The sequence below is a fragment of the Podarcis melisellensis genome (assembly GCF_964234715.1).
Source record: "Podarcis melisellensis genome assembly, chromosome: 3".
Lineage (NCBI taxonomy): Eukaryota > Metazoa > Chordata > Lepidosauria > Squamata > Lacertidae > Podarcis > Podarcis melisellensis.
In genome coordinates, this window is record NC_138530.1 from 60,459,683 (window position 1) to 60,470,982 (window position 11,300).

Sequence of the window (11,300 nt, forward strand, 5' to 3'; positions counted from 1 at the left end):
TTTGTAGACTTGAAAATATTTATCGTAGAGCAGGGGGAAAGTTGAAACTTTTATTGAACCAAATTCTGCTGGTGCAAACATACAAAGTAAAGTCTCTTGAGTCAAAGCTAATTTATTTACACAGAGAAAGGATGGCAAAAATAACTATCATGTTTGTTTTGTTTTTTTACTATTTTAGCTGGAGCTTTCAGGACTGTTGGCAAGCTTTCACAGAAGACCACTTTGCCACTGATTCAGTAGAGAAAGAAAGTGCAAAACCAACAGACTCATCAGTGCATTTCAAGTTCGTGACTGAACTATGGAGAGAAGTTCACCACAGACTTAGAAGGTAAGTAGCAAAATATGGGTGGTTATTGTACTGCCACTTCCTTAAAACTATTGGATATTCCCCCTGAATGTTTATTGGGACAGAAATGTCATATTAGTTCTCTGAACAAATGACACATGTTTGAAGAACAGTTCAGTTATCCTGAGCAGAGAAGTGGAAGATCATGGAATGTGCTTATAGAACAGTTTGGTTTGGTTTGTTTGTTTTGGCTGATTCTCCAGTACAACACTTTCTTCTTTCATGAGATGCTCCTCCCATCATTCAAAGCACATTTAAAGCGCACACACCGTCCCCAAGAATCACATCACACATCCCTCTCAGATCTACAATTCTATGCACCTTAAGAAACTACAATCTCCACAGAGGCTTCAGGTTAGAAAGAGGGAGCCCTTTCTCCCTTATACACTCATTGGTGTTCTCAAACGGACCAAGGGCTGGACCTCCAGCAGCCTCCAGCCTATAGGAGTCCACTCAATTTCCCTGGGGCAAAACAGGTGTGAGTTGCCCATTTTCCCAGATGGGCAGCACCCTCAAGTTCTATAGAGGAATCAGGCTCTCTAATAATTGTCCTACACTGCGGTCATTCAAAATGAAAGCGTTGTGCAGTTATTTTGTTTATCGGGCCTCTAAGACATTTTCTATCCCTTGCACAATCCCTCTGAAATGTGAGATACATCACATAAGACTACTATGTTGTGCCTCTCAAATGTCACATGGGAAGAGTCTATTAAATACAGACTTTTTCAAGCTTCTTTGTGTGTGTCTGTCCTTCTGCTCTATTACTTTGTTTTGCCTAGAGTAATTGATGCTGGTTTGAAGGCCTCCTCCATTTAAAGGGTTGCCTTGTCCAAGCCTGGCTTCAAGATAAAGAACAGTAAGTGCCCTGAAGTTGCCCTTCAGGGCTTAGCACCTAGATAACAGACTGAGCAGTCTTCACTCCCCACTATGGCGAGAGGTATTGTATTTCTACTTAAATTACAGTAATTATTTCTAAATCTGCAGCTTTATTTATTTACTTGCTCATACACATCTGTGTCCTGGGGGGGGGGGGACAATATCTTAGTGGCTACCCTAGTTACAAAGATAAAAAAATAAAAGCAAAACAAAAAAAGAAACCAACAAAAGCATGGCCACTGAGGATTCGTGCCTTTAGCTAGTAAACACAGCTAAATTATTTGTAAAATCTCCTGTTCAAACATTAATAACCATTTGGACAGCTCAAAAATGCAATACCTGAGACAAAAGAAAAAGGGAGATCATTATATCATTTTATCCAACACTCATTTGCAGTAATGCATTCACAAAATGATAGAAGGGAAAGGAAAGGCTTAAGTCCCCAAAGAAGTACATTCATTTTCATTATAAAGATATATAACAAAATACACGTTCATGCAAACTTGGCCTTGGTCTGAGAATTCTGTATATTCATTTGTCTGAAAAAATAACGAACGTAGAAAGCTATGCTATTCTTGCAGTAACAAAATGTCAACATTGTCATGAACACCTTGCAGAAGCAGCTCTCCAGGGTAACTAACAATCTTCCTTCGTTTTGCAGCTTTAAGAGTCCCCACCAAAGCTTCAAAAAGGTTGGCACATTTGTCATCAGCAAAGAGCACACCAAACTTCACACTCAGTGTTCCATCAGGATCTAGACAAAAGAAATATTTACATTGTGATTATAGACAATATTTTTATTTCATCAGGCATTAATTCATTGTGTTTTACATGATTTTCATACATGATTTTACACTTTTGGTCTTATTATTTTAGTTGTCCTGGTTTTTTGTGCTTTGGATGAATTGCTTTTACTTACATTTTTGGAATTGCTATAAAGTGCCTTGTGAACAGTTTTCATTTAAAAGCAGATCTGAAAAATACTTTTATGACTTTGGGATGTTACACTACATACAGAGACCTTTCTAAGGATACAGCAAGTGTTAAAACCCAATCAAGGCTTCTAATTATTGGAATAGTCAGTCCAGCCTCCTGATGAGGTGATCACCTGGGTGATGGGCCATTAAGGGGAACAAAAAAAGTGGATCTGTGTGAGATGGCAAATTGGTGAAGCCTTTCCCCCCTCAACTCACAGGAAGTTAGAAGGATAAAAGCAGATTCGAACTCATGGTCCCTTCCAACACTTCAATTCTATGATTCTATATTGAGTACTATTAATACAACCCAAAATTTAGGCCTAGTTAAGCTAAAGTAACTCAGGAGTAACTGTTAAAACTCTTGTGACACCTTAAAAACTAAAAAGAAGTTATTATGGCATAAAGCAGGCATGGCCAAACTTGGCCCTCCAGATGTTTTGGGACTACAACTCCCATCATCCCTAGCTAACAGGACCAGTGGTCAGGGATGATGGGAATTGTAGTCCAAAACATCAGGAGGGCCGAAGGTTGAGGGTGCCTGGTGTATATCATCAATCAGAGTTGAAGGACTTTTGTCTTCTGGGTTTATGGGGGTTTTCCTGTTGTTATTCTGTCTCTCACAGCTACAATAAACCTACCATTAAAATTATGGACTGGTCATTTCTTCGTCAGAGGGCAAATGGGCAAATTTAGCAGGGGATAAAATACTTTTTCCTCTCACTGTAAACTCCACATTTAGGTAGCACAGAAGCCAAATGCAGAGCAGTGAAAGCCAAACACACATACTGTGCTCGTCTTGTTAGAATAGCTAGCTAGGAATTTGCTAGATCAGAACCCAGGAAAATGGCAACTGGATAAACATTTACTGGAAATGGGAGTTCTGAAGACACTTCCTAAAGACACTTCATAGGTGAACCCCAAAACAGAGGTGCTAAAGAGAATTCTCCAGACTGGAACAAATTTTGTAACCGTATCCTATCACATTTGAGTTGTTCTCAAAAAGTTAAGTGCAGAAATCTTGACTGATGTGCATCCAGTCTCCCACGGTTTGAGATGCCTAAACCGTTACCGTCTTTCTTTCTTTCTTTCTTTCTTTCTTTCTTTCTTTCTTTCTTTCTTTCTTTCTTTCTTTCTTAACCACTAAGTTCCAGGTACTTACTTTTGGTCCCCAGTCTCCGAATCTCTTCAACTAAAAGGCCGATTTCATGTTCAATGTTCATTGTTGCCTACAAATGAATTATTTAATGAGTTACAACTTGTTCCATTCAGTTTTCTTTCTTTTCTTTTCCAGATCACACCACACTGGATTATTGTGGACTCAGTGCCAGCGGCGGAGAGTGTCTCCATGCCACGAGGGTGCATGTGTGCATGGGTGCGTGTGTTCACAAACAGAGTCCACTGTGCCCGCCCAGCCCCTACCACCACTGGAGAAACAACAGTGCTGAGTGGCATGGCTGCTGTGCCCTCTTCATGGCACCCTCTGTGGATCCGAGCTTTGCAAGGCTTCTTGGAGAGGGCAGTGTGGGAATGCAGCAGCCATGCTTCCCTCGATCCCAGTCTCATGCACAGCCTCAATTACAGCTGCATATTTCTGCATTGCAGGGGGGTGGACTAGTTCAGGCTTCCTCAATGTTTTTGGCCTACAACTAGGGATTGTAGGAACTCCCTATAGCTGGGGATCCCATGATCCCTAGCTAGCAGGACCAGTGGTCAGGGATGATGGGAATTGTAGTCTCAACACATCTGGAGGGCCGAGGTTCAGGAACCCTGGAGTAGTTGATCCTCAAGGTCCCTTCCAATGCTATGATTCTGTGATTCGCCATCTTTTTACATTATTATTTTTTAAAATTGGCCACCATTAACTCACTTAGATCCATTAATATCAGTGGGTCTACTTGGAGTATGACTTGAGCTGGATACAACCCACAGGATGTAAATCACTACTTTCCTAGACAAAACACAAGGAAAAACTGGCAGTCTTCTCTGATTACTGGTTCTAGATATTTTATGGCCCATGTGCATTTTGTGCTCATGATATTGGAATAAGCATTGTTAATTTTGAGACCACAGGTGGTTTATTCCTTCAGCTCTGGTCTAAAATGGAGAGAAGTGCTATATTTAATTCCAGCATGGCTAATTAAACGATTGTATTCCATATGCTTTCAGAAACGGCATGTGTGTGTGAACATGCATGTGTGGCACCCAAAGTGCAACAGGTTGTAATACATAGAACAGAATAGCTGTAACAGAATATCTGCCCATAGGCTGAGAAAAGGTTTAAGCGTTGCTGCTGACACATTATTGTCACTTTAACGTGCTCCACACAGCACATAAAACAGCACTAGAGGAGCTTACCATGTGCATCAGGCAGTGCTTATCATGCTACCACATCAAACTTTGATGATAATTTGCTCTGCATTAGAGAAATGACCCAATCTGTGTAGTAAGCCCTGAACACAAGTGTTTCATTATATAGTAACGGCAGTCACATGAAGCAATGCAAAGTGAACATGTGGAGGCCAGCCATTAGTTTTATCTTTTTTTGTTCCTCTGGTAGGAAAAGAGAAGTTGTTGTTTTTCCAAAAACAATGAAGTTACAGTTGATGGTGGAATTGTGTAAGCTGGTAGCGTGCCATGAGGATTATGCCACACATTTCACAGCAGTAAACTAGGATTTGCCACTGAGAGTACAATCAGCAAAGAACTGCAATCAATGCTGTCTCTCTGATTTTGTATACTTGTGGAATATAAGTGTTTCCATACATATTTGTCTCATTAGGTGTACATTTTAAAAAGAAACATTGCACACGAAGTGGTTTCACAGTTCCTCTGAAAAAAAGTGGAAGAGTAAAATGGCCAAACACCAAAAACATGATTTTATCACAGATAGGCAGGTGGTTGCAGACCACAGCATCCTGACAATGTATGCTGTAACATCACCACCTCTTCAAAATGTGCTGTGTTGCACTCCAATGATACTGACCCGCTGAAGCAAATTACTTCTTAGGCCAACCAATGGCATTTTTACTGGATAAAATTGTTGTTTGTGTATATGAACTGCATATCTGGATACGGCCCTAACATGTCCAGTCAGCACAAGGATTTCTGCTTACAAAACAGAACTTTCCCTGTCTTCTCTCCTGCCCACATACCCCACACCCATCCAAAATCTGTACTGGAGAACTGGTGGAAATCCCAAAACTGATTTAGGGGCTGGGGGGTTGAGTTTCATTGTGCCAGCAGAAATCCTTGTGCTGATGGAACAAATTAGTTGGATATCTCCCACAGAATGTCCAGAATTAAACCCTTTAACAGGAGTTGACAGACATGCAAGTTCTTCAAGAATCAGTCCACAAACTATTACTGCCCCCAGATAATGTTTCAATAGAGACATTCACCTTATCACTTTAACACTGAACACAGAACGTATTAGAAGCAGGACGGAGACATTAGCAGACTGTCTCTTAATTTCCTGTCTGTTCACCATAACCACAATGGCTAAGAAACTGCCATATTTTCAGTTAAGAAGTAGAACCCTAAACATGTCTACTCAGAAGAGCCATTGAGTTCAATGAGACTTACTGCCCAGCAAGTGAGTAAATGACTGTAGCCGCTACACACACATGTATCCCTGTCATGATCCTGCTTCCACAATTACATGAAATGCAATAACAACTTGGAACAAGTATATTCCCGGCTGAAGACTGGAATACTTGAAATAGCATAAATGTGGCGGGAAGTGGCCAATGTCTACTTGAATATGTTTCTGTTCACACATTATCCCAAGGTGTTGAAAGGATATATTTATCTGAAAATTTTCACAGGCATGAAGTTGGATCCCAATAGATCAGGAGGCTGTAGAATTGCAACTCCTATCTCCCCTTACCAGTGGCCATGCTATCTGGGAAAAGTGGAAACTGGAGCCTGGGGAACCAGAGATTCCTCACCCCTGCAACAGCTAAATGTTAGTGGGGGAGCTGACTTAGGATGCTGGTCTTAGGAGTGCAGGAGAGGCAGGAAATGGGTTGGTTGTGTTTAGGACCACAGATTGCTTTCGTGTGGGTTCAGCGCTCTGCAAACCAGCCGCTGAGTAACTTCCTTCCTGATGCTTTGCACACCCTAATTTGGCCATGTTGCCTCTGGGTTCAGATCACACCAAGGGAGCCTTCCTCGCTGCTGCTGCTGCTGCTGCTTCCCTGGTCTCTCACAAACCCTCCTTTCCCAGGCTACCTCGCCAAAACAGCTCTTTGCCTCCCCCACCCCACAGGTCACACTCTGCTTTCTTCGTCATCTGCTTCCAAGAGCAGCAGCAGCAGCAAGCCCAGAAGGCGCGCCGCGCGTCAGCTCTTCCGTGAGGAAACCTGCGCTGGAGACTCAATGAGGAGACGGAGGCGGGGCGGACACGGGGAAGTGGGAACTGTTGGCGTGGAAACAACTCGCAGGCGCCGATTGGAGGAAAGCAGACGGCGGCGCACGTGCCGCCCCGGGAGCGAGCCTTGCAGCCCCGACCCCAGGCTTTTTTGCTTGGAAGCCGGCCCCACTCCGCCCACCCAAAATAAGCTTGCTTAGGAATGCCACCCTGGTGCTGCCATTATGCCGAGCGTTAAGTCCCGCAAAGCATGTTGATTTATTTTATTTTACTAGGGAGAAGATCAGCCCTGATTCCATATGAAACCAGGGCGCCCTTCCGAGCGCTGCTGTTGCCTTATAGGGGTGAGAGCCCATCACAAACCCTTAGCAGTAGCAAAGAATCCGGATTTTTATTATTATTTAATTTAAGAAAAGGAGGGAAGGAGTCTTTAGACCCCTTCCCCACCCCTTTTTCTTAAAATAAAAAATAATACGTGACGCACACCGGCGGCTTCTTCCTTTCAGTCCCCAACCGCGTGCAGCAGGTCACGTGGGGGACCCCGGTGCGGAAGTACTGCAGGTTGACACGCCGCCTCCTTCCTAAGCAGGGCCAGGGCGGGAGATCCCCGGGCTCCCCCAAATCGCCACCGGCTTGGATCTCAGCGCCAAAAACGCAGGTTTTACTTAATGGCTGCATGCATTCGCCTGCCCCCCACAAGCCCCGTCCCCCCATCCATGAGCCCCAGCTCTGAGTCGGGCTGGCCAACCACCGAGCCCCTCCATGCCTCCGCCGCCGCCCACCACCGGTTGCCCACCCTCGTGGTGCGCCCCCATCTCCACGCTCACCTTGATCAGATTCCCCTACGGCAGGATTCCTTCTCCTCCTCCTCCTCCGGTTTCTTTGAATGGTTAGAAAGGAGCCGCCTTCGGAAGCAAAGTACAGGAGGAAGTGTGGTGTTCGGAGGGAGTGTCAGAAGGAGGGAAGCTGCTGCCAAAAAAAGGCACGAGAATAGGGTAGGTGCCGCCCACAGAAAGGAACAGAAGCTCTCTTGGGAGAGGGAGAGAGAGAAGGTGGGGGGAGAGAAACAGGTACAGAAGCCCTGTCCTCTGTTGCTAGTGTTGCGTGGGCAGACGCCATACCTGCGGGATCTGTTTTGGCCCCGCCAGAACCTGGAGATGCCCCAACCTGATTCAAAAGAATTTAAAGAATTGTAAGCCCAGGAATTCATTTTGAATACCAGAACTGAACTACGTCCACAGTCCTTCCACTCCTGCTTAACCTAGAGAGAGAGAGAGAATATATATATTTTCTCTATATAGTGTAAGGCAGGGGGAACTCATCTTGTTGCTGCCGTCGTTAAACTGGTGGGAATCACACAGAGATCTACCAGTTGATCCAGATCTGCCTTCTGCCCAATGTAAAAGAGGGGATTTCAGCAGAAAAGCTTCTTCTACAGGATTCACTTCTGCAGAGTTCTCCTGGGGAAAGGGTTTGTGGAGTTTTCACAAGTGAGGTGTAGAGCTACTTTAGGTAAGGTGGGGAACCATAGATCCTGTAGATGTTACTGAACTACAACTGCGTTAGCCCCAGTAAGCCTGGTCAGTGGCCAGGGATGATGGGAGCTGTAGTTCAGCAACATGGGAGGAGGGTGTTGGCAAAGGTTCTCCACACTTGAGATAACGGCTGGTTTGCACCTGTATGTTCATTATATGCTACGGCAGCATCAGTCAATGGTTTACATGTACAAATAAAGAACTTTATAGATCCAAAAATCATCAACAACCTGGTGGAGTAGCCCCCCTCCCACTGTGGTGTAGTGTGGTGTAGTGGTTAAGAGTGGTAGTCTCGTAACCTTGGGAACCGGGTTCGCGTCCCCGCTCCTCCACATGCAGCTGCTGGGTGACCTTGGGCCAGTCACACTTCTTTGAAGTCTCTCAGCCCCACTCACCTCACAGAGTGTTTGTTGTGGGGGAGGAAGGGAAAGGAGAATGCTAGCCGCTTTGAGACTTAAAGGGAGTGAAAGGCAGGATATCAAATCCAAACTCCTCCTCTTCTTCTTCTTTCCCAGGGCAGGGGTTCCAACTTGAATAAAATATTGGGGCGATAGATAGGCCCCACCCTGCATAACTGATCACATGATGTGGTATGCACACACTATTTGAATGGCAATGCCCATCAACTTTGGGGAGGGTACCCGGCCCCTGAAATATTTTATGGAAGGTGAAGACCCCTTGGGTTCCAGGAGTTAGCTCCTATGTCCAGCGACTTCAGAAGTTACTGTGTGCTCTGAGAGAAGGTAGAAGTGTGGAAGCCCAGACCAGGAAGGCTGTGCCATCAGCTCTTGAAGTTGGCCTGAGAATATTTTGTACTATTTGTTTATTCTAAAAGTTTCAATTGTAATTATGATATTTTAAATTAGTGATGCATGCCACCCCAATCTCTGAGCAGTGTGGGATTCCAAGGGTTTGGTTTCCTTGGAATGAGGGACAGCAGAGACTGTGGTGTCTTTCTGATATATGATTTATTTACACATATATGCAACCTGAGCCTATGGTGGAGGGGCTCACAGCATTAACAACCTAGAAGGTCTTGCTTCTCCTGTAGTCACAGCCTTGGATTCAAGCAGAAATCAAGCATGGCTGTCATTCTGGATTCTGCTGGATTCTGACAGTAGCCTGCTTTTAACCCAGCTCTAGCTCACACACATTTGGTTTTTGTCTTTCTCACTATCAGTCAGGTAGGGGAGAGGTCCCTTCCATTTGCAAATTCTTTTCTTATACCAATGACCAATACTTAGGGCCATTACCTCACCAAGAAATCCATCTGGTTTTATCAGCAATGGAATCCCCCAAACTCACAACATCTTAGGTGCCTTAGAAGAAAGGCAACAAATAGATAAATTAACTCAGGCAGACTTTTGATATTGTCTCAGCTACAATACTTTTCAAAAGGCTATTCCCAGGTAAAGCTATGACTTATCAGTTGCCGGACCTTCCTGTGGCAACAGGCAAGTTATTGTCATCCAGAGGAGGAAAAAAACACATTGCAGAGTTCCCAAAAATAGGCCAGAGGCAATTGTACTTCATCCAGCAGAGCTTTACTGCTACTGAAGGCAATTGAGCATAATGGTCACAGATCCAATACATTCAGGATTGGCACAGTCCATAAGAAATCCAGTTGCAGCAGACTTAACCTTAACAACTTATAACAAGACTAAACCTTAACACCATAGCATACAGAACAGAACACCACACTAGAACAGATAGAAAGAGAAAGTTAAACCCAGGCTTCTTCTGGCCGTATTTTTATAGTTAGCATGACCTTGACAGAAAGAGATAAGAGAACAAGTTTAAACCAGCTGAAGCAATAACCCAAACATCAAGAACTTTCTGTCACACTGAGAAGCTTCCAAAACCCTCTTGAATTAATAAAAATAATAGTAGTAGTAGTTAATAATAATAATAATAATAATAATAATAATAATAATTTATACCCTGCCCATCTGGCTGGGCTTCCCCAGCCACTTTGGGCAGCTTCCAACAAAATATTAAAATACAGTAATCCATCAAACATTAAAAGCTTCCCTAAACAGGGCTGCAGAATAGGAAATATCTCTACACATCAGATCAATACTTTCCTGTACTAAGAAATGCAAACTGAAGGTTATAGCCCACTTAAATTCTAAATGCAGTTGAGACTAACCATGAACTCCTATGTAAGTCAACTCAGAAGTAAGCTCCATTTAGTTCAATTAGACTTACTCCCAAGTAAGAGTGTATGGCATTGCCACCTAAGCCCCACTGATCTCAGGACTACTGATTAGACATCCCTAGGACTGCATTGGAAGTGTGTTTTCTGTAGCTCATTCTTCATCATATCACTTAAAAGTTCTTAGCCAGTTTCCCTCCTCTTCTGTTTGGCCAAAATAGTACATTTAGGATCAGGGAGAAGTGGAGGGAGGCCTTTGGGCTGACTCTTAACAGCTTTCAGTCTACAGAGAAACATACAGTGGTACCTCGGGTTACAGACTCTGCTAACCCAGAAATAGTACCTCGGGTTAAGAACTTTGCTTCAGGATGAGGACAGAAATCGCGCAGCGGCAGCAGGAGGCCCCATTAGCTAAAGTGGTACCTCAGGGTAAGAACAGTTTCAAGTTAAGAACGGACCTCCTGAACAAATTGAGTCCTTAACCTGAGGTACCACTGTACATGTCCGAGTGAAGGATTTACACTATCATAGTTTCTTCTCCTAACATTCAAGCATGCAGGTTGGAGGAGTGATAGGGTCCACAAAAGTCTCTGTCATGTGATTATTCTTGACACACAGATTGGCTCTAAAAACACCTAGCTTAACTAACTAGCATTCAGCATCTTCCCCAGCCCAAAATCCTCTCTCATTTTTCATCTCACCTGCTTTGCCTTATTCTGAGCATGCCAGGCAAAGCAGCCTACTCAGTTTCGGAAAAAGCCATGTGTTGCTGAATGCCCATCTAAAGGTGATCAGAGTGTCTTCCTTCCTTTCTTTTTTATTTGACCAGTGAAGGATCTTTGGTGCCTGAAGTGTGAGTCATCATTTTTAAGTTTATATTATATATTACCATTGCATTTGGGGAATGGAGTATAGGGGTGGGGTGACTCTATCTCTGGGTTTAGATAGCTTTCTCTGTTTACTTACTCAGACTTAGTATAAGGCAGCTTCCTATGTTCTTTTGCAGAGCTCTTTGTACTGCAGCATAGTAATGAATGGCCTT

General features: G+C 43.8%; 1 protein-coding gene across 1 annotated transcript; it reads right to left on the bottom strand.

Annotated features, from left to right (window-relative positions):
- Positions 1-7,605, bottom strand: ABRACL (ABRA C-terminal like). The gene is made up of 3 exons (XM_081907237.1): positions 7,396-7,605; positions 3,359-3,425; positions 1-1,976 (listed from the first exon to the last, which is right to left on the bottom strand). The coding sequence occupies exons 2-3, from the start codon at positions 3,417-3,419 to the stop codon at positions 1,792-1,794; spliced, it is 246 nt and encodes an 81-aa protein (XP_081763363.1). The 5' UTR covers positions 3,420-3,425; positions 7,396-7,605; the 3' UTR covers positions 1-1,791.
- Between the last annotated feature and the right edge of the window lie 3,695 nt (positions 7,606-11,300).